Genomic DNA, 24910 nt, shown 5'->3' on the forward strand with positions numbered 1-24910 from the left:
AAATACAGTACAGATGAACAACCCGACGGCCAGCTCTATCACGTTTAGCTGCCAAGGACATTTGTATGTATGCTTTAGGAAAGAAAAATATGACCTGAAAACTAATGAAAACAGATGAAGTATAAGGTAAAAGATGTTGCTTTTTTCCTCTTAAAATTTTATTTAGTTGTCTGTTCTCTCTCTCCTCTCCCCCACCTCTCTCTGTCTCTCTCTCGTTCTCTCTGTGTGTGTTTGTTTCATGGGCCACTACACGTGTGAAGGTCAGAGGATAACTTGTGGGAGTCAGTTCTCTCCTTCCATTATGTGAGTTTGGAGACTGAAACCCAGGCTCTCAGGGTTGGCGGCAAGCACCTGTTCCAACTGAGTCATCTCTCCAGTCCCTCCTTCTTCCTCTTTATAACTGGACTTTATTGTGCTTAGTGATTTCTTCAATTGTTTAAAAAATCTTTCAATGTTCTGTTTACTGTACTTTTAAACTAGAACCAGTTTTATAAATTTCTATAAATGGTGGTAGAAAGCAAACCTGAAAACATTCAAGCTTTATTTCATTCACAAGTAGAGACACAACTAAGAGCAAGCATAGCTAACGCATGCACAGGAAAGGTAGACCGCTCTTTCTTTAAACAACTATTTCAATGGAAAAATATCAAAGACTGAAGGAAGGGGAGGAAAATGAATGAAAGCAAGGTATAATGAATGACATATCGGTATGGAGATGTAATGAGGAAATCCATTACTTTGTGTATTAGTGAAAAAATTAGTAAAAATCTGAACGTGGTTAACTACTGTTGAAAATTTATTGATGCGGTTGTGAACAACGCCAATGAGAAGTTGAATGTCCTAATATTTACTTTTTCCTTCCTTCATCGGTCACTGTGTGTTTGAGGGATGCTATGCACATCTGTGCTGACTAACCAGCCAGCAGCCTGCACTGGTCTATGCCAAGGTATAGTATCACCACTCATGCAATGTATATATCTTACAGGGCAGTATATGGAAGCAGGACTACGCCATAGCAGTGGTGTACTTTTATAACAAAACTATACTGTGATAAAGTCTTTCTATACCATCCACAAGTCTTTCTGTTTTTCACCTCAACAGGAAGTAGATAAAACTGTGTCAGTAGGCCATCTGCAGCTGTGGCTATACAGTGAGAGCTGGCCTTTTTCTATCCATGCAATTGAACACGAGACATAAGACATCTATCCAAGACTAGATTCAACTAGTTATTGTCATCAATTATAGAAAGAACATCTTTCTTCCATTTCCCTCCTATGCATTGTTTTAAGTTGCCGTATGAATTTTTATCTACATAGTAGTTTAGTCTGAGAGGCACTGGGTACCTGCTAGAGTGTCTGGTAAGTAATGCACAAAGACGGTGGGGGTGGGAAGCGGGGACTGGCACTCAGCCCAGCTCTGATATGGCATCCAAGCTTTCATAAAGCCAAGCCCACATCTGCTATCACATAGCAGATATTTTCCAATGGCTTATACAAAATACTGTGAAAACAAAACAAAACAAACCAAACCAGCCGGGCGTGGTGGCACATGCCTTTAATCCCAGCACTCGGGAGGCAGAGGCAGGCCGATTTCTGAGTTCAAGGCCAGCATGGTCTACAAAGTGAGTTCCAGTACAGCCAGGGCTATCCAGAGAAACCCTGTCTCAAAAAAAAAAAAAAAAAACCAAAAAAAAAACAAAAACAAAAAAAACAAAAAAAACCAAAAAACAAAAAAAAAAACAAAAACCCAAAAACAAACAAAAAAAACCAAACCAAAACAAAAAACCAATGCTACCCTTCCTTACTTTTAAGAATTAAAAAATATGGTTCTATTAAGGTAAAAACACATATATGATAAACTATATACATGTTTAAACTACAAATTTTGGTATTTGACATTTAATTCTGTGGCACTAGCTTCCCAATTAAAATAGCATTATAGGAGCCGGCAAGATGGTTCAGTGGGCAAAGGTGCCTGTCACCAAGCCTGATGACTTGAATTTGACACCTGGAACCTACATGAAAGTAGAGAACCTACTTGCAAAAGCAGTTATTTGACTTCCAAATATGTGTGCAACATGCATACATGTACATACACATGCAAAATAAACTTGTATTCTATGCAGGAGCACCAAGCTGACCTAAGAAGAGAGAGACATCAGCCTGAAGAGCTCGCACCTACCATTTCTGCCAAGAGGCAAGCATCATGAGGTGGATTCACTACTGAATGACATGTTGTGTGTGGCAGGCATGCCTTCGCAGAGAAAGCAAAGCAGAGTCAGCTAAACAACAACGGTTTTAACAGAAAAGTCACCTTCTGGTTCCAATTCTTCAGTTATTTCTGTTTCATCTTCAGAGGAAGCCACACTTCCTGAGGCAAGCTGGCCCTCAGATAAGAAAGAGATGTCGTCTTCTTTCCCTTGTTGCATTTCCCCCACATTTTCTTCTACCTTAGCCACACCGCTTTCCTGAAACATGCAGAAGAGAAGCACATTGCTGTATTTGTTATGTCTTAGAGCGTTCTTGCTGAAGCACTTGAATCATACAATGTCCATTTGAGACTCGATTACACAGGCATATAGCCGGACATGGCGTCTTATCCTGATAACCTCAGCACTCAAGAGGCAGAAGATTCCAACAATTTGAGACCAGCATGGACTGAAATAAAAAGTGAGTTCTGAGCCATTCTGAGCTTCAGGTGAGCTTCTGTCTCTAAATCACCACCACCACTGCCACCGCCTCTTCCACCATCACCATCATCACCACCACCACCACCACAACCACCACCACCACCACCACCACCACCACCACCACCACCACCACCACCACCACCACCACCAACACCACACCTACCACCACCACCACCACTTCCATTACCATCTCTATCACCTCTATGTCTACAACCACTATTGCTACTCAACGAAACACATGGAGATACGCTACACAGCTATTAAAGACTCCCTAGAAAATAGTCACTTAGATTATATAAACAGATAAAAACACACAGGTCAATAAAAATCTAAATATATGCTAAGAATGAATGCTTTGATTTAGCGTGGTGTGGTGGTGCATGTCTGTAATACTATCACATGGAGGTAAAAGCTGGAGGATACAAATCCAAAGACATCCATAGATACACAGTGAGTTTGAAACCAGCCTGGCATACATAAAATCCTATCTCAACAAAATTAAATAAACAAACAAAAATATGTATTAATCTCAAAATGATTTTTACATTGATTTTAGTTTATAAACACATGTATTTCCTACCAATGTATAAATAAACATATATATTGAACTTATCATTAAAAAAAATCTTTCTATCATAAAAAAGTCATATTTAGGGCTGGTGAGATGGCTCAGTGGTTAAGAGCACCGACTAATCTTCAGAAGGTCTTAAGTTCAAATCCCAGCAACCACATGGTGGCTCACAACCATCTGTAACAAGATCTGACACCCTCTTCTGGAGTGTCTGAAGACAGCTACAGTGTACTTACATATAATAAAATAAATAAATCTAAAAAAAAAAGTCTTATTCAAATGTAGGGAAAATGCTATGATTTCCTTAATCATGTCTAACACATAAGACAAAGCCTTTTAAGTTCCAAAATAAACCTTTCAAAATAATTTTAATACAAAGGCATACCTTGGAAGGATACGCAACAGCTGACAGACCATTTTCTGGTTTTGGTCCCACTTCTGGAGAACTGTCTTTTATATCTTTAGGGGGAGGAGAAGTCTCCTTGAATTAATGGGAAAAATCATGTATGTTATTTTGTATTCATTACAAGAGGAGTTTTAGGAAGGTACAAGCTTGGCTGTGTAAGATCAAGAAACTCAGTGGGGAGTTGGAAAGGGATACAGGGTCATGGAACAATATCAAACACTACAACCTTGTACCACAGTAAAGACGGGCTCTGCTTACTGTCTCTGCTTATGTCAAAGGTACAGTATAGTCTATACTCTCTGGTACTTGATACAGGAAAGGGAAATTGGTATTTGGGGTATTCATTACTTACGGGACTCGGGTGTGATATGGTATCTGCAAAAGAGACCTTTTTGTCCACAAATGTTAAACGTTGTCTTGGTTTAGGTTTTGGTGCCTAAAATAAAACAATATGTCAGACTATAACAACCATTACATTTTAGATGAGACTTCAGCTAGTTTTGGGTGCAATTATTTGGTTATTAAGTTTATATTCAAGTATTTTAAATAAAATCAAAAGTCACTGCTACTCACTACAACTGATGTAACATCTGAGGACTTTGGAGGTAGTCTCTGAACAGCCTCTGGTTCTTCTCTGCAAACGAACTTTCCAAGGTCTTCAGTAGTTATTGATCCACTTGGTGGAAGGTAGGTGAATTTCCATTTCAATATAACTTGGATAGTTCCTGCAGCATGCTTTTCCTTATCCATCAACTCAAATATTCCTGCAAATTATGAAGATTATTTTCTAATGTGTGTGTGAAGCTTTGTTATTTTAGGAATCACAGTGGAGCCCTGGGAGCCCAAAGGCCAGGAAAGCAGATGCCTAACTGGATCTTCACCTCTCCCACTAGTTCTCCACGTCCAATCCCCTAGTCTTCTCCCCAGCTCTGCAGTAGAACATCTCCTGAGGTCCCCCTTCCTTTCTGACCCTATTTCCATAGAGTACAGAGACCTTTCCCTCCATCCTCCCTTTCTCTGACTCATCCTAGGACCCCAGCCTTCAACACCAGCAAGCATTCTCTGGGAATGTCTGACTCACAGGCCAGGGGAAGAAGTAGGCTAACTACAGATCTTCACCTCTCTTTCCTCTCCTCCAAATCTAATCCTCCTTTTGTACCCCCAGCTCTATTGCAGGCTCCCTGCTGCTGCCTTGCCCCCTCCCTGCTCCCACAAATAGAACACACAGATCTTCTTCTCTAAACTCCCCCCCCACCCACTCATTGTTTCATTTTAGCCCCTAACTGCAGCAGGCACTCTCTGGTCACACCTAGGAAAGCAGGTAGCTTAACTGAATCTTCACCCTCCCTTCTCTCCTCCCAACCCAATCCCCTAGTCTCACCTCCAGCTCTACAGCAAACTCCCTGTTGTGGCCTCTCCTTACTCTCTGTCCTCATTCCCAGGAGACTAAGCAGATCTTACTGGAACACCCTCCTTTCCCCTGTAGTGTAGACCCCATAAGCCCTCACTCCTAATCCATCCTCATTCCCATGTACCAGGTTCCAGTACCTAGAAACTTTTAGCTTAGAACCCTATTCCCACCCCATGGTCACACCTATTAGAATCCCAGAAAATTTTTCTACCAGTCACCACTCTCTCCTAAGAACCACAGAGGGCAACAAAAATCAAGGAACAAAACACCTATCCAACAAAGACAAGACCAGATATGAGTACCTAGAATTCCAATCTTCCCAAACCCAGATGCCTAGATGCCAACATAAAACACAATCAATAATAACCTGGGCAAAATATTTCCATTACAGCCCAGAAATGCTACCATCGTAGGCACTGAATATTGCAACAAAGCTGAAGCACAAGACAAGGACCTTAAAATAGCCTTTATGAATCTGATTGAGGCCCATAAGAAGGAGATTAATAAATCCCTTAGTGAAACCTATGAAAACACAAACAGTAGAAGGATATGGATAAAATAGTTCAAGACCTGAAAGTTGAAATAAAAATCAATAAAGAAAATCCATGCTGAGGGAAATCAGAAAATGAAAAAAATTAGAAACTTGAACAGGAACCTCAAAAGCAACAGAATATAAGAGAGGGAAGAGAGAATCTCAGGCATTGGACACATGATAGAAGAAATGGATTCTCAGGTCAAAGAAAATGTTAAATCTAAAAAGATCCTGGCACAAAACATCCAAAAGATCTGGGACACTATGAAAAGATCAAGTCTAATAACGTGACTAGAGGAACAGGAAGAAACCCAGGCCAAAGGTACAGAAAATATTTTCAACAAAATCACAGAAGAAAATTTCCCTAACCTAACGGAGGCGATTCTTATTAAAGTAAAAGAAGCACACAGAACACTGGATAGACTAGGAAAAAAAAAAAAAAGAAATTCAACTCAGCACAGAATAATTAAAACCCTAAATGTATAGAAGAAAGAAAGAATATTAAAAGCCACAGTGAAAAAGACCCAGGAATATATAAAGGCAGACCTATTAGAATTATACCCGACTTCTCAATGGAGACTCTATAAACCAAAAGGGCCCAAACAGATGTGCTAAAGAATCTAAGAGGCCACAAATGCCTTCTCTAATTACTACATCCAGTAAAACCTTCAAACATCATAGATGGGGGAAAAAAGATCATTCTATGATAAAGCAAAATTTAAGCAGTATCTTCTTACAAGTCTATAGATTTCTCTAATTAACCTAAAGAGGTTAGCTACATGAAAGAAAACACAGGAAATAAATAACCACAGACCAGAAAAATCAAAAGAATGGAAACTCGCACACCACTACCAGTAGCAGCAGCAGCAGCAGCAACAACAACAAAACAAAACAAAACAAAACAACAAGAACAAGAACAACAACAAAATAACAGGAATCAGCATCACTGTCATTGGTGTCTTTCAGCATCAATAGTGCAAATTCCCCAATAAAGTCAAAAGACTAACAAAATGGATACAAAAACAGGATTCATCTTTCTGCTGCACTAAGAAACACATCTTAACATTAAGGCTAGACATGACTTCAGGATAAAGGTTTGGGAAAAGATATTCCGAGCAAGTAGGCCTAAGAAACAAGCCAAAAGCCCCTTTTAATATCTTACAAGATAGAATTCAATCCAAAATTAATCTGAAGAGATAGGGAAGGACACTCTAAAATAATCAAGAAAAAAAACCTCACCAAGAGGCCATTGCAATTTTTAACATCTAATCTTATCAAGGACAAGGGCACTCAAGTTCATGAATGAAATACTACTACAGGTTAAGTCACATATTGACCCTCACACACTGATAGTGGGAGGGAGACTTTAAATACCTTGCTCCCAGCAATTAACAGCTCATCCAGACAAAAACTAAACAGAAATGTTGGAGCTAACTGTTATAAACTAAATGGTACTAACAGATATTTGTAGACTATTTCACCTAATAACAAAAGAATATACACTCTTGCCAGCACACCTGGCACTCTCTCCAAAACTAAGCACATATTTGGACACAAAGTAAGTCTCAACAGATATACTAAGAAAGTTGAAATAACACCTGCATCGTATCTGACCACTTTTTAGATTTAAAATTTAAGATTAAATTTATATATCATCAACATCAGAAAACTTACAAACTCGTGGAAACTGAACAATTCATTATTGAATAAAAATGGGTTAACAGAAATTAAGAAATTAAACATTCTAGAATTGAATGAAAATGATTGCACAACACATTAAAACTTATGAGATGTAAAGAAGGCTGTTCTAAGAGGCAGATTCATGGTACTAAGTGCCTATAAGAAAAAAAAAGTGAGGAGCCGGGTGTGGTCCTCACTCCTTTAATCCCAGCACTTGAGAGGCAGAGGCTGGTAGATCTGTCTGGCCAGCTTGGTCTGCAAGGTGAGTTCCGGACAACCAGGGTCACACAGAGAAACCTTGTCTCAAAGAAACAAACAAAGAAACAAACAAAATCAGATTTCATACTAGTAACTTAATGGCACATCTGAAAGCTCTAGAAGAAAAAAATAAACATACCCAAAAAGGAGTAGACAGACAAAAATAAATAAATAAATCAGGGCTGAAGTTAATAAAATAGAGTTAAAACATACAAAGAATCAATGAAGCAAAGATTTGTTTCTTTGACAAACTTTTATACAAATTAAAAGACAGAAAGAGAATATCCAAGCTTACAAAATTAGACATGGAAAGGTAGATTTAACAACAGACACAGATGAAATCCAGAGAATCATTAGAACATACTTAAAAAAAAACTATACCAAATTGGAAAATCTAAAAGAAATGGGTAATTTTCTTGATACACACCACTTACAAAGTTAACTCAACATCAGATAAGCAATTTCAATAGACTTATAGCCCCTAGTGAAATAGAGGCAGTAATTAAGTCTCCCAACAAAACAAGCCCAGGGTCAGATGAAGATTTTAGGACAGAATTCTACTAGACCACAAGAGTTAATGCCAATACTCCTCAAATTATTCTAGAAAATATAAGCAGAAGGAACACTGCCCAACTTGTTTTATAAGGCCACAGTTACTCTGCTACTGAAACCACATACAGACACGGTAAAGAGAATTACAACTAATTTCCCTTTTGAACATAGATGCAAAAATTCTCAATAAAATACTTGCAAACTAAATCCAAGAACACATCAAAAAGATTATCCACTATGATCAAGTAGGCTTCATCCTAGAGATGCAGGAATGGCTCAACATCCATGAATTGATAAATGTAACCTACCGTATAAACAAGCAAGAACTCCACGTGATTACATCATTAGATGCCAAAAAAAAGCTTTGACAAAAATCCAACAGTTTTTCATAATAAATGGATAACAACTCAAAGAAATTCAACTAAAATCAGGAACAAGACAAGGTTGTCCACTCTCTCCATACCTATTCAATATAGTACTTGAAGTCTTAGCTAAAGCAATAAGGCAACTGAAGGAGATCAAAGGGATACAAATTGGGAAGGAAGAAGTCAAAGTATCTTTATTTGTAAATGCTATGATAGTATACATTAAGTGACTCTAAAAATTCTACTAGGAAATTCCTATAGCTGATAAATACCTTCAGCAAAGTAGCTGAATACAAAATTAACTCATAAAAATCAGCAGCTCTCCTGTATACACAAGTAACAAAGGGGCTGAGAGAGAAATCAGGGAAACTATACTTTTAACAGCCTCAACTTATATATGTTGGGATAAATCTAACCAAGCAAATGAAAGACATGGAAAAAAGAAACTGAAGAAGATAGAAGATGGAAAGATCTCTCATGCTCATGAATTTATAAAGTAGAACAATCTACAGATTCAGTGCAATCCCCATCAAAATTCCAACCCAATTCTTCACAGAAATTGAAAAACAAATTTTAGCTTCATATGGAAACATATACACACAAAAACCCAGGAGAGCGAAAATAATCTGGAATAAAAAACAAAAACAAAAAAACAAAACAAACAACAATAAAAACCCAACTGCTGGTGGTATCACCATCCCAGATTTCATGTTGCACCACAGAGCTATAGTAATACAAACAGCACTGTACTGGCACAAAACCAGACATGTCGATCAATGGAATTGAAGACCCAGACATAAGTGCACACACCCACAGATAGCTGAGTTTTGAGCACCCTGAGCAAATGGTGCTGGTCAAACTGGATGTCTGCATGCTGAATAATTAATGCATGCTGCAGATTAATCTATCTTTATCCGCCTGTATAAAACTCAGTTCACATGGATCAAGGACCAGACACACTGAATCTTACAGAGGGGAAACTCATAGGCACAGGAAAGGACTTTCTGGACAGACCAGTGAAAGCCCAGGCACCAAGTCAACAACTAGTGAATGGGATGACCTCGTGACGCTAAGAAGCTGCTGTATGGGAAAGAACCACAGCAAAAGTAAAGGAGCAGAATGGCTTTTTTTTTTTTTAAATAGAACTTTCACATCTGATAGGGGGTTTGTATTTAAAATATGTAAAGAAATATGAAAAACCCTTGGCATCAAGAAAACAAGCCAATTTTAAAAAATGGGGGTGCAGACTAAAGCAGAGAGTTTTCAAAGGATGAAATGAAAATGACCAAGAAACACTTAAATGTTCAGCATCCTTAGTCATCAGGTAAATGAGAATCAAAACTACTTTGAGATTTCATCTTAAAGCAGTACTAATTACCAAGATCAATAAAGCAAATGACAGCTTATACTGTCAAGGATGTTGGGAAAGGGAACATCTCTTCATTGCTCATGAGAGGGCAAACTTGTACAACCACAAAGGAAATTATTGTGGTAGTTTCTTAAGAGGCTGGCCATAGGTCTACATCAAGATCTAGTTATACCACTCTTGAGCCTATACCCAAGGACTCTACATCCTACCACAGAAAGACTTGCTTATCCATGTTTATCACGGCTCTATATGTAAGAGCAAGAAATTAGAAATAGCTTACATGTCCACCAACTGATGAATGAATGTGAAAATGTACTATATTGCACAATGGAATATTACTAAGCTATTAAAAAACCAAAATTATGAAAATTTCAGGTAAATAGATGGGTCTACAAAACAAAAACAAAACCCCAAACAATCCTGAGTGAGGTAGTCCAGACCCAAAAAGACAAATTTTATGTTTCACTTATATGTGCATATGACTTTCTAAATGTTTAATAAGTATATATGACCACAGAGTTTATGTTCCAAGTAAGAGTCTTGGGGAAGGGAGGCTATCTCAAAGAAGGAGAAATGGATTATTAGATTGGAGAGGCAGGAGAGAGGATGTAGTGGAAGAATTAAATGGGGAGGGGTGGATGAGAAAGGGAAGAGAAAGAGCATGGGGAGGGATGACTAACACTAAAGGCTATCTGAGGGGTCATATGGAAGCCTGTACCCTAGAAGCCTCCTAAAATATATACATATTTGAAAGAAGTGTTCATGAAGTCACCAAATAAAGGGTGGAGCCAATGCCCCAACTAGATCTCTTTCACCACCAAGTAAAATGTCCAATTCCAGAAATGGGTTATATCTAGCTGAATATGAATAGTTGGCTGAAGGGTCCTTTGATAAACTGCAAGCAGAAGAAATACAAGAAGAAACATATCAAGTCACAACTATTCAAAATCTCAAACAAAACCTTAAAGGCAGCATCATGTTTATGTGATTCACAATAAGGTCAGTGTCACTATGTGGCTTCCCGAAGACAGTGGTTTGTTGAACTATACGTGCTAGATAAGGAAACAAAACAAAACCCAACAATCAAACTACGATGCAGCAAGAATATCTTACAAAAAATTCAAAGAAAAACTAAGATTATCTCAAGATCACAATGAGTGAAACCAGTTGCTATCAGCAGACCTGACTTGCTGCAATTATATAAGTTTTCTTCAGGCTGAAAGAAAAAGATAACTCAGATCTACACATCTGATAGGGACCAACAGGGCAACTGCATACAAAACTATAAGAGACTATACAAATATCTTTTCTTTTCTTTTCTCCTCTTAACTGTTTAAAAGGTAAGTATAGAGACGACTAATTATAAATTCTATTGTTGGGTTCATAACACACAAGATATATACCCTAAAGGGCTGAGGCAGAGCTGACTGAGGCAAGGAGATGACTTCATGGTAAGGACACAAGTCAGTGAAAATAGAGTCAACCTACAGGGATAAATAATACCCCACATAGTAACTGTAGGTAAATACCACAGTCCCTGTAACTACAGTCTCTTCTTTCTCTTCACTTCATCACGGGGTTACAGAAAACAATTAGAACCCCTCATTATTGTCTTTAATATCTATGTGCAAAAGTCTCAGGGTAGGGAGGAAAGACAATAATGGGGAAGAGAGGTGACTATAACCACAGCATGTTATATGCATATATGAAAATATCATAATGTAACCCATTGTTTTGTGCAATTAGTATACACCAATAAAATGTCAAAATATATGCATCCTATGTGCATATATATGGCAGTAACAACACAAAAGAGGAGAGAACATTAGACTTCTTATCTTTTAATGTAATCAAGTTAGTGTTACTTTTAAGTACACTATAAACACCCTCAAACATGGAGAAATGCTGTGGTTTCAAGCAAGGAAATAACTAAAAATATAAACAGTATTATAGAACTGAAGTACAAATATTGTTTAAGGTTAGGAAAATTAGTTGCTAATAAATCATAGCTGTAACGCTAAAGTATACTTTAGATTTGCTTTTACAATTTTCTAGAATCAAGAACATATTCTTACCTGAGATACACTTGTCATGTGCCAGGGAAATCAGAGGCACATTGACTTTTCCCATGTAAATATTCTCCTGGGTATCACTATCATCAAAAACATAGAAACTCAGAGACTCTGACTTAAGGTAGCGATCCAAATCCATATTCATCGGCACTGGGAAACACATGTGGTCATCAAACTGTGGGTCATTGCTACTGGGAACGATGGCGGTATCATGGTCTGGAAAATCAAAAAACTTGTATACCACATATGCGTGTGGCTGCAGGTAGCTCGCTCGGGACTGGAGGCCGGTGCAGCATTTTACTGTAACATGAAGTTCATTCAAGTTGCCGTCTGTGGACTCTGCTGGGCTGATCTGAGCAGTTGTGGCTGCTTGCTGACTCGACTGGCAGAACATACATATTTGTATTATAGATTTACAATTAAAGGTAACTATCAGCTTCCAACCTCCAAACAAAAGCTTGTAAATGGACAAAACTACATTATTTTCATATCAAAGTTATTTTCTCAGCATAAAAGACTCTTAATCAAAACTGCCATGCTTCAGAGCAGCACGATGAGAAACCTGAGGGTACATGTCCTGTGCTACTGGCAGCAAATGCTGTAACCAAGGATATTTGTAGAAATTGGACCCCAAATCAAATGAGACAAAAGTTAATGTGATAGTCTTTAATTCTGTCCAATAACTGATGAGCCGAGTGAGTGATGGGTCTGGAAAATGTCCTAACTAGAGGAGACTCACATGCTCACCCAGAGTGTGGTATGAGGTAGGACTGACAGGGGAAAAATGCCGGATTGGGGGAGTATTCCCCATGAGATGAGCAAAGGCATTGGGCAGAGCTGGAAATATTCTACATCGCTCTTGGGAATACCACTAAGCACACCAGATGTTAGAGAACATTTGCAGTAAGTGATAAATCTTTTATGGCTGAGATGGCCTGAGACAAAGAAGTGCTGGTGTTCCAGTGCCTCCTTTAGTTTAGCACGGAGCACTTTCTACCATGCCCACTTCTGCAGTGCCAAACCTGGATTGAGCAAGAGATGCTGACTGCAGTGCCCCCAGTGGAGACCTCTGGTGGTGTGAAGAGGGAAATGGGAACTCTGAGCAGGTATGATACTGCTTACCCAGGTCAGCTTGCACGTAACCAAGGAAGCTCAGTTGAATGATTTTTACAGTATCCACCCCACCTCCACCACTGCCAAATCAATCCATTAAAGTTGAAAACAAAGAAAACACCAATTGTCATCTCTATCATTCTTTCAAGGTGTGCTGTGAAGTCTACTACAGGGAGGTGATCTCTGGGAAGCAGGTGCCTCCCTTGGTTTGAGAATCTACATTTAAGTTGAAGTCAAAGAAAACATGCCCAGCAAAACTAACAAAGACGACATTTCATGGACCTGTACGACAGAAATTTGGTTGGTTCCTAAGCAGCTCATACGTTTGGGAAAACACCGGAAGTTACTTTACTCTCCACTTTTCTCTGAATACTGGCTCATTATTCTCCTTCAGACTCTGCATATTTCATTTCACTGACTGACATGGTGGAAGATGGCTGCCAACCGCTCCAAATTTTACATGATCCAGGCATGGAGAGTCCTGCTTTCCTTTGCTCTCAGAAGGCAAAGTCTGTCTGATCCAACTGGGGCCAAGGGGATATATCTTAATCATAACGTGTGGACTACTGGAGGAAACGGATGGGCTCACCTAACATAAACCTAGCCACCGGGGTCCAGAACCATAGAATTCCAACTGCACACAATTTCAACACTTTCCTGTGGTGCTCGCTCCCTGGTGCTCATATGCTTTGTTTCCCTTTGATACTCATGTTCTATATAAAAGGTCATCAACTCCAGAGTTTTATGAAACTTAATTCAGTGCATTTACCAGTTTGTAGAACCAGTTGAAAATGTGGCTATTAATATTCAAAGAAACATGGTTTGGGGATTGGAGAACTGCATTTAAACTCCTGGTTTTCAGCAATAAAATATTGATTTTGTATTCTACTTTGCATTTCAAAAATCTATTGATATGAAACAGTTTGAAAGAAGCCTAGAGTGATACAATAGTTATTTCTTTAAGAACAGAATTCATTGATGAACATCTCTTGATGTGTAGTAACACTTCTCTAGTTATATTTTCTAAAAGTGTCTTGGGGACTACAAGGGAATTTCTTTGTATCAGTGGAACACTCCGTGTCATGTAGTGGTTTAGTGAATATCTACAGGCAATAACACTGTGCAGAATGAACACACAAATGACTGTGTGCAAATACTGATGCAGTCTGAATAAGGGATGGAGCTCAGTTAATGGTACAACATGTCAATTTTTTGTCTTTGTTTTTTCAGCATTGGGGAGTGAATCAAGAGCCTGGCAAGCATGCTAGGCAAGCACTCTACCACTGAACTACATCGTTAGCACTTTAAAAAAAAATATGATTCAAAGTCTTGCAAAGTTGCCCAGGCTAGTCTTGAATCTGCGGTCTTGTGCACCCAGTCTCCTGCGCAGCTGGGGTACCACTCATGTACCCCATCCCCAGCTCGACTTTCACTTTTCACGATTATGCTGTAACTGAGAGAAAGTAGCACAGTATATACAAGCCAACTCTACTGTTCCTGTTACTTCCTGAGAGTCTGATTATTCTAAAATAAAAGGTTAAACAAGTCACTTGATGCCAGTATAAAAACAACAATTTCAGTTTAAAGCACAGGATATGAGGAGATAGTATAGATTCCTGTGCTATAAAAGGGTCTTACAGTCAAATAAGCTTACCAATTGCATTTTCTCTGGCTTCTTAAAATTTGATGTTATGTATCCTAATGCCTTTGCCCGCTCACGATAAAGTCGAATAGCTTGATCCATGGGAACTCTTAATCGGAACCAGTATTCTACTGTGCCAAAATTTGGGATGTCTCCTTTAGTTCCTACATATAATCAATACATGACCCACTGTTAAAAGAGTCACATAAATGAGTATATATGCGAGTAAAATATACCAATGGTATTATACATTAAAGGCATAAACTTTATACAGAGTAAAATAATACGACTTGCACAAATGATGTTTGCTTGGCAAATGACAGAGATGAGGAAAAGTTACGTCTGGAGTATGAATTTCACTGCATGTTAAATATTAAAGAGCCATGTCAAACTATGATTGAGCTATTTCAACTGGTATCATTTCAATCTTGCATATAAAGAAAAATCCAAACAGTGAATCAGATACTCTGCAGATTCTTTTGGATACTGTGGTACTTTTCTTTAAACAAGTTGGACTCAATCTAGCCTGACATTTACAATATACAACCTCAAAATTATAAATATGACATTCCACATTCTGATTCAGCTTTTAAGGGACCATTGGCATCCTTCCACTTCTTCAATAGACCACAAGCATATGGAAGAGGTCATAGTATGCTAAATAATGTGGCCTTGAATGGAGTGCCCTGTGCACTCCACTCTTTCTCTACCAAGACTTTGCTCGTGGCTTCTGGAAGATTTAACAGCCCTGCGCATCCACTGCAGAGCTGGACGTCCTTACTGCACTGAGCAGTTCAGTCTGTCTGTTCACAAAGTGTGTAGTATGCACACAAAAGAGGTTTCTTAAGGGCAAGGACTGCAGATGCCTTCAAAATACTTCTTTCCAAGGGACTGGTACATATGGAATTGTCTAAAAGAAAACTCTATAACTGTCTCTGAACATTACTATATTAAGTATACCATGCTTACTTAATCAATTTTTCTTACAAATGGGCTTCACCATTAATACTGAAAAATATTTAATATCTACCATTACTTTAAAAAATCCCCAAAGAAGAGTACTACTACAGACATATTTACTTGTATATACATAAGGTATCTTTGGATGAAATTGTAGCCTTTGGTGAGATTCTGGGATGACTAAGGACAGGAGTGGATAAAAGCACTTAAGTATTTTGATTTCTGAGGAATCTGTTATCTAAGCAGTGAGTCACTCAGTCATGAAATAGAAGCCCTATTCAGACACTAAGTTGCCCTCCCTTCTCCTTCAGAGGCCTCTTACTTGGCTTCTGGACAACCACATGCTCAAGTTTTCCTGCTGTGCACTGGCCCCTGCTTTCTTGGATGCTCCTTTTTCCTCTCCCTGAACCCAACCTTCTGAAGATTTCCAGTGCTCAGGCATTGGTCACATTCAACAGATTGGAAAATATCTTTTTTTTTTTTTGAGACAGGGTGTCTAGCTGAGGCTGGGCTCAAACTCAGTATGACCTTGAACTTCTGATCCTCCTGCCTCTACCTCCCAAGTACTGGGATTTTAGACCTGCATGCCATGTGGTAGACATCAAACCTAGGGTTTTGTACATACTATGCAAGCACTCTATCTATACCCTCAGCCTAGCGAATCCTGAGGGGACAGCTAATGAACAGGCTGAAATTAATAAATGTATCGTTACCTTTCTTACCACCCTTCTCCTGCCTAGTAAAATGAGGTCAAATCATGATTTTAAACGTCATCTTGTTAATTTTGCTTTAGCAGGCACACACAGTAATAGGTGTGCCGTGACATTTTCATATGTACACACTGATACTTTGATTGTATTGCCCTTCCACGTCCCTGGCTCCTCCCCCACCCCGGTCTCCTTCCTCCCAAATGCCCCCTGTTTACATGCCCATTTATAGCATTGCCTGCTTATTCCCACATCTCTTCTACTTTCATGTCATATAAACATAAACATACACATGTACAAATTTAAACATCAGTTTCTCATATGAGAAAAAACACAGTATCCGTCTTCTGAATAGGGCTTATTTCTCTTAGCATAATGATTCCCAGCTCCATCAGTGTTCCTATATATATTATAATTGCATCCTTCTTTACAACTGAATGAAAGTCCATGTGTATGTGTATGCTTTTTGTCTCCTTGGTTCCATGCCTTGGCTGTTGTGAGTATTGCAGCAGGAAGCGCTAATGAAGGAAGCCCCTCTGCCCTTCAGATTCTTAGCTCTGGTATTGTGGCTTCCGAGTTTCTGGGCTGTGGTGAGGCTTGCCTATTACTTTTTCTCATAGTGATAAAAACCGCATGGTATTGGTACAGAGACAGACAGGCTGATCAATGGAATAGAATTAAAGACCCAGAAATAAACCCACACACCTATGGTCGCTTGATCTTTGACAACGAAGCCAAAAACCATACAGTGGAAAAAGAAAGCATCTTCAATCAATGGGGCTGGTCTGTCAGTAGAAAAATGCAAATTGATCCACATTTATTGCCTTGGACAAAGCTCAAGTCCAACTGGATCAAGGACCTCAACATAAAACCAGATACACTCAATTTAACAGAAGAGAGAGTGCAAAACAGCCACAAACGCATTGGACCAGGGAAAATTTCCTGAACAGAACACCAATGACTTAGGCTCTACGATCAACAATTGACAAATGGGACCTTATGAAACTGAAAAGTTTCTGTAAGGCAAAGGACACTGTTAATAGGACAAAATGGCAACCTACCGATTGGGAAAATATCTTCACTGACCCCACATCCAATAGAAGGCTAATATCTAAAATATATAAAGAACTCAAGAAGTACCTCCAAAAAAAAAAAAACCCAAATAACTCAATTGAAAATGAGGTACAGAGCTAAACAGAATTCTCAACAGAAGAATCTCAAATGGCTGAGAAACATTTAAAGAAATATTCAACATCCTTAGTCATCAGAGAAATGCAAATCAAAATGACCTTGAGATTCCGCCTCACACCAATCAGAATGGCTAAGATAAAAAACTCAAGAGACAGCACATGCTGATGAAGATGTGGAGAAAGAGGAACACTCTTCCATTGCTGGTGGGATTGCAAACTGGTACAAATACTCTGGACATTAATCTGGCAGTTCCTCAGAAAATTGTAAATGGTTCTACCTGAAAACCCAGCTATACTACTCCTGGGCATATACCCAAGAGATGTTCCACCATACCACAAGGACACGTGCTCCACTATGTTCATAGCAGCCTTATTTGTAATAGCCAAGAAGCTGGAAACAACCCAAATGTTCCTGAACCAATGAATGGATACAGAAAAGTGTGGCTCATTTACACAATGGAATACTATTCAGCTATTAAAAATGAGGACATCATGAATTTTTTAGGCAAGTGGATGGAACTAGAAAATATCATCCGGAGTGAGGTAACCCAGACCCCAAAGGATATGCATGGTATGTGCTTAGTGATAAGTGGATATTAACCAAAAAGACAGAATACCAATGATACAAGTCACAGACCAGATGAAGTTTAACAAGGAAGGCCCAAGTGAGGATGTTTCAATCCCACTTAGAAGGGGGAAGAAAATAATCAGGCGAGGAAGAGGGAAGGACCTGGGTGGAAGAAGAGATGGGAAGGGGAAAGGAGGGACATGATGAGGTACTGGGGGGAGACAGGAGAGAAGCCCAGAGGACAGGAGAATGAGTAGAAGCAGCATGCAGCTGTGGGGATGGGGATGGGTGGGACTGGGGAACTTTTTCTCTACTTATATTTAAATGTAGTATTTCCTTGACCTTGACCCCACCCCTGATATTCTCTCCTCTGTTTGGCTGAGTCTAGTCTATTGGTGACATTTTCCACTGTGGGTTTTTAAATTTTGAAAAACTGAATTTTTCCCTTTTACCATCTCTCTGCCTCCACCACCCCCTCCAAATCTTAATTTTCTTGGATTTTTTTAAATCCATTTTGCTGACTTTTTCCTCAGTGTTGTTGAACTTTTTCTCCAGGTGCTAAACTGAATTAATCTTGTCTGTGTATCTTCTTTACAGCTACTCGTAACTTTTATTAGTGAGCCCTTGGTGTCTTCACCAGTGCTCTCACCCCCTTGAGTATGTTGGTGTCCAGCAGTTAAGGACTTAAGTACCTGTGACCCCCCCCCCCTCCTGAGACAGGGTTTCTCTGTGTAGCCCTGGCTGTCCTCGAACTCGGAACTCTGCCTGCCTCTGCCTCCCGAGTGCTGGGATTACAGGCGTGCCCACCATGCCCGGCAGACTTGTGATTTTGAGGAGTCATGCTTCTTCTTGCCTTTTCATGTTTCTTGTCTGTGATTTGTGTTTCTATTTGCTTGGATATTGATCCCAGTTTTATTTGAGGATTTCCTTAGTGAGCAGCTTACACTTGAGGGCCCATTCCCTAGTATCAGAGAGCAAAGACAACTTAAATGAATTACAGTCCACTGTCACACCAGCAGCCACCACACCATGGCAGATGGGAAACTACTGTGGAGTGTGCTATCAAGTTAAACACTGTTTAGGGGAAACGTGGAAGTAGAAACAATAAAAAGGAGCCAGAGGGCTGGAGAGATGGCTCAGTGGTTAGGAGCTCTTCCAGAGGTCCTGAGTTCAATTCCCAGCAACCACATGGTGGCTCACAGTCATCTGTAATAGGATCTGATGCCCTCTTCTGGTGTGTCTGAAGACAGCTACACTGCACTCATAAAAATAAATAAATCTTTTAAGAAGAAAGGGTAAACAAAGAGATCAGGGTTAAATAAAGACAGGAAAAATATGGGGCTGGGAAGAGTGTTGTGGTTGGGAAGAGAAAAAAACCAACAACAACAACTACCACCACCACCACCACAACAACAACCACAACAACAGCAGCCACCACAACCACCACAACAACAACCACAACGAGATTCCCTTCCTAAAGAAGAAAGCTTAAAAAAGATTAGAAAATTATAAGGATATGACTAATGTAAAAACTCCCAAACCTGTAAGATAAAGTAAAGGTTTCCTAGAGCTATAGTGGGGGGGGGGGGGTAAACACAATCAGTGGTGACAGAGAGCTAAAAGCCTGTACTTTATAAGGTAACTAAAACATAATGAAAAAACATGAAGGACTTGAATGGAAGTCCCTAAATGGTTAGACCATATGCTCCCACAGGCCTTTTATTTTTATTTTATTTTATCTTATTAAAAAAAAAAACATGATATTCAGGGCCAGGTACAGAACTGCATCTCTATGAGGTGTCGCTGAGGGCAGCCCCAGAGTCTCTGAAAACAATGCAGGCTATGGCCACTGCTCTTGTCCCCCAGAACTAAATGGTAAAACACTATTGGTGGGCTCATCACACACTCTGAATACAGGACACAGGAGAATGAACCTGGACCTAAGCTGGAAGCTTCCCTCTGGTGGCTGGCTTCCACAGTGCCAGACAGTGCTGCAGCTGCAAGGAGAAAAGCCATCACTGGGCATACACTGTGTGGACTTTACAGGCTATGATACTAACCTCCTGGGCAAGAAATGCCTACAGGTATGACAGTGCCATGGTTGGTTTGGAGGTAACCACCTGCTATCTGAATACATTTGGGGATTGCTCTATGGGAGAGAATATTTGCTTGTCCTGTAAACATGGTCAAAAGTATATGGGGGGATGAAAGAGGGTAATGGGCACTGAATATACATTGTGTGTATATGCATACATAAATATACATATATAAAATTGTTAGTTAAAAATAATAAATTAATTAAAAAGTATTTTGGTAGAAGAAAAGAGTGGAAACATAAGAATAAAAAACAATTTTAAAAAGTTGAAAATGAAATAGATTCCCCAATAATACATGTATAAACAAAATTAGATTAAATATTTAAAGATATAAGTAAAACCCTAATTTTTCAATATTGTCAAGTGAAAACACTACTGCAACAAGTGTATGAAAAGAAAAGTATGAGACATTAGAAAAAAAAAAGAGAACAAACAAGATGAAGTGTTAAGATGGTTTCTTTTGGACATGATTTCAGTTATGTGCTCAGACGTTGGGGGAGGGTCCAGATGAAGTGGACTCATCTTTCCTGTGATGTGTGCTGGTGATAAGTCTGGATTGCACATGACTCGGATGTCTGCTAGAGCTCTTTTTACCTTAGTTATTTCTCTTCTTTACATACCATGGGCCTGTGGTGGCTACTCTGAACTTTACAGTTGGTGTGCATGCATGTGTGTGTGTGTGTGTGTGTGTGTGTATGTGTGTGTTCTTCCTCTCTAGGCATAGCCTTTGTCTGCCTTATTTGCCACTAACTACTATTCCTAGAATGCAGTAACAGTGTTGGCAAGTCCTTATCAGCATGAGAAATGTAGTACAACTAACATTTGAATTAAGCATGAGTCTCAATCTCAAAGTAAGCAGTTGACTTTGTAAGTTTAATGGCCATTCATAATGGTTGGAAGCATTAATAGCTATTTGCACCATCATTCATGACACTAAAGAGAGTTCAGTCACTTGTGAGGAAAGATCACTGTCCCTACCCAAAATGCCCTTAATGTGTGAGATAAGAATAATTTAGTATGCTAGTGAACGCATAATCCAACCTAGATATTAAAACATCCAAAGATCATAAACTGTACTTACCAACTAAGCTTGTTGTGCAAAAAATTCTACCACTTTTTTCTAGAATCTCATGGAATCTCAACTGACACGCTGCAATTGTTTCGTAATCTGTGCTGTGGGCTTGGTGGAGCTCCAGCGTGACAGTGTTCTTCTGAATGTACTGCAAAAATAAGTCATTGACGTGGACCAGATACTGAGAAGTGAAGTTATACTCCGGGTAAAGGCCTCGCACTATGGGAGTAGTCTGCAGTTCAAAGTCATAGAAAGCGTAGGTACAGAAAGTGACAAGTTCTTTATCACCAGATGCCCGAAGGACTTCAGAAGAAAAGGTGACTTTGTTGATGTGGATTTCAAAGAGATTTTCTCCTCGTTCTAGGTGGATGGTTTCATCAAATTCATCAACTGAGTCATCTGGCATGATTTCTGGTTTAAATTTGTACTGCTTAGTGCCATAGGCAATATCCTTTAACTGGGCTGCAAGAGAAGACACATTTTAGAGATGTTAAAACATATGCAGATGCAAATGAGCTTCTGCAGTGGCCGGATGTCTGGGTGTTTCAGGGAATATTCTCCATCTTACAGTCTATAACTGTACTGTTATTCTCTGCAAATGGTGCTCATTAACAACAACAAAACCCCCCAAGACTTGCTTTAACACTAGTCATTAAACAACAAAATCACAACTTCAAAATATATGCAACTGTAATTCATGAGTTTACAGTTGAAGACTGAAAATGAGAAGCAGCACACCTACAGTTAAGGTGTGCTGCTAAGGTAGCCTTAGCCAGGAATAGGAACAAGAAAGATGAGTCAGAGCTGAGGTCACAGGCACCGTGCACTCCTCCAGCTTTGCGATATCTGTTATCTTTCCTCTTACAAAGTCAATCTCTCTTTTCCTGGATACCACCTCTTTAGCTGACTAAGACATGTCTGCTTCTACTTTGGGGGAAGTAATATTGATTATGTTAATAGTTTCATAGGCCTAAACTAAACAAATTTATTCTTTAAATGTGCAGTTAAAGGTACATCAGTTACATTTTATAAGGCTAATTTTATAGGTTATGCATCTTTGTATATGCACAGCTTGGAATAAAATGTGTCTCCAACTTCTCCTCTAAGATCCCCCCACCCCCCCCCGCTTTGAGATCCTCTTCAGATGATGTCAGGAGGTAGTGCAGCTCTAGATCTGGCACTGCTGGGTCTTCTGCTATTTCTTTTTGTTTCCACCTGATGAGTGCTCTCCGTTTTAAACTATTACTCTCTTTTGCTTCTGTGTCATTGTCCCCTCCTTCTCTCATTTTCTCCCCATCCTTTGGGGTTTTTCTTTTTCTGCTATTTTGTTGGGTTCTACAAAGCTAAGCGACTTTATACTCTTAGTTATTGAGGATCCCAAAAGTCTTTTGATAACAATTTATACTTTTTGTTATTGATCATACTGAAAAGAAAAATTAATTTTAAATATTCAAATATTAATTTTAAATCTTTTAATACACAAAATAATAACAACCTATTACATGTTAATGCAAATCATAGTATTTATTCTTTCAAAGTTGTAATTTCCAAAAAACGAGAAAAGTGTCATTATTTTAATCTTTTCAACTTTTAAGAAATGTTTTTTAAAAATATTTTTACAAATGTCTTAAGGATCTTGAAAACACCTGGAATATGAATCTGTGGCCGTGTTTAATTTGTTATGATATCAGACATCATATAGTCCCAGAGAAACTCCATTATAAACTTGTAAGAGAATAAAAATGAAAAATCACATTATTAATGCTACTCTAAGACTCGTCTTATCCTTGCAGACTTCTGCATCAGCTTAGGAGAGCCTTGGGGCTTCCCAGACTGTACTTTGAGAGCTTCTTGTCTCTGAAGAAGAACTAAGTGTCTTGATCTGACTAAACAGAACTTTCCAAGAAGTCAAAGAGCACCCTGTCCTTTTTTTTCCAAATAGTAATCAATAAAATTTGTTTAATGCAGTTTTCTTGGTTAAAAGGGAGGTCACCAAGTGAAGACTTCATTCAAGTCCCTGCAAGCCTTTACGGGCACGCTCTGCCTTCGCCCTGTGATCCGTGATTCACTCCACGAGCACTACCAAGCCTCTCAGGGTCCGAAGCAAACTGCTAGAAAGAAAGAACACAGATGGGGAGATGGAAGCCCTGCCCTTAAGGGACTCAGACAACATAGGCTAGTACTGGAAAGAACATATGGCAAGAAAATGCAGCAAGCATCGTCTTGATCTTTTTGTACTGCTTTCACAGACTGTTGTGCTGGAGACCTGAGTGCAGGTCTGCACTGGTTAAACATGCTTTCTCTCCCTGAGCCACACTCCCACACAAGAGATGCACTTTTTCTAGTTACTTGTAAGGGTTGACAAGTTCAACTTGAATGTTCTGTATTTGGCAAGGGTCTTCTCGATATGCTATCCCAAAGCAGAAGGGACCACATTCACTTACAATATACCCAGTGTTTAATAGTGAATCCCACTTCCATCATAGTGGCATTGATCAACTCTTGAGAGCAGAGCCATATGATTTAACTAAATCTTAAACATTCTGTTTGTCAACGTGATTCCATTTGGGGTTCAGTTTCCAATGGAGAAACTCTAGGGAAGACACTTATACCATAGCAACTATCAATGACACAATGACACTATAATACCCATTCTGTCTCCAAGATGCACAGACTTCATATAGAAATTATGAAGCCATTGCACGCTTGCACACACACACACACACAAACACACACACACACACACGGTAGGGAAAGTGACAGAAAGAAGCCAAGGGTTGTTCTGGAGTCTAGCTGGGAGAAGTGCATAGAGATAACTATCACTTGAGATGCAAAGTACAGAAACAGCTGGAGACTGTGTTTAGATATATTCTTAGAATAGATTTCCAGATAGCCCAGGTTGCCCAGGAACCCATCATTGTGCCCAAACTGGCGTCAGACCTGGGTTCCTCCCACACTGTCCTTTGAAAAGCTGGAATTACACGTGTGTACTGCCACACATGGCTTTCTTAGATGATTTCCCTATTTGCTGAAATTTGAAAATCACTATGAGGGTATTTCAGGTAAAGGGATGGTGGCTGAGTCAATCAGAGCCAGCTTCCTGCCATTCTAAGCACCAGATTAGATTGTGTGACACAGTAGGATATTTAATATTGTGATGTCAAGGAAGAAAGGAAGTTTAGGCCAGGAACTGGTGCTAGAAGTGGGGAGAGTGAATCTAGCACAGAGCTGGCTAAGGTACACATGGTGCATAGAAGAAAAATCACAAAGGCCACCGGTGTGAGACTTGAGGCTGTGACACTTTATATAGTGCTTTGAAAGCTTGCCTACAATCCTGAATTTGAAAACAGTAAATTCTTGAAAAATCCTACTAAAAATTCCTGAGTAGAAAAGAATCAGATGAAATAAGTCTTTCTGGTAACTTATTCCAGCTTCAAATTGGGGGAAAAATGAGCAGGAAGATACTGCGATCAAGGGTTTGGAAGGCATTTTCAACTGCCATAAAACTGTGCACATTGTACCTTCAAGCTTTTGGATGCGTGCAGCCCTGATATCGAGAAGATGAACATATTGTTCCACTTTGAGTTCATAATCTTGTTGCAAATTTTCCATTTTCTGAGTCACTGTTTCAACTTCCATCTAAAAATAAGAGACAGA

At 39.2% G+C, this 24910-nt stretch overlaps 1 protein-coding gene and 1 pseudogene across 9 annotated transcripts in view; both read right to left on the reverse strand.

The window, feature by feature from the left end:
• Rpgrip1l (Rpgrip1-like) overlaps positions 1 to 24910 on the reverse strand; it is a 96262-nt gene that overhangs the window by 31807 nt on the left and 39545 nt on the right. For 4 of the 9 annotated variants that reach the window (NM_173431.2, XM_006530991.4, XM_006530992.4 and 1 more), the window contains 8 exons: positions 24775 to 24892; positions 21263 to 21715; positions 14673 to 14824; positions 11909 to 12287; positions 4240 to 4430; positions 4019 to 4102; positions 3646 to 3741; positions 2314 to 2467 (listed from right to left, as the gene is read on the reverse strand). In NM_173431.2, the coding sequence (NP_775607.2) occupies positions 2314 to 2467; positions 3646 to 3741; positions 4019 to 4102; positions 4240 to 4430; positions 11909 to 12287; positions 14673 to 14824; positions 21263 to 21715; positions 24775 to 24892 (1627 nt within the window). Of the gene's footprint in view, positions 1 to 2313; positions 2468 to 3645; positions 3742 to 4018; positions 4103 to 4239; positions 4431 to 11908; positions 12288 to 14672; positions 14825 to 21262; positions 21716 to 22732; positions 23365 to 24774; positions 24893 to 24910 lie in introns of those variants that run through there. The other 5 variants (XR_003947280.1, XM_006530993.4, XM_006530994.4 and 2 more) reach the window with 5 other exon arrangements.
• Gm18603 (predicted gene, 18603) lies at positions 781 to 1306 on the reverse strand (annotated as a pseudogene).

Source organism: Mus musculus, chromosome 8 (genome assembly GCF_000001635.26).
Source record: "Mus musculus strain C57BL/6J chromosome 8, GRCm38.p6 C57BL/6J".
Lineage (NCBI taxonomy): Eukaryota > Metazoa > Chordata > Mammalia > Rodentia > Muridae > Mus > Mus musculus.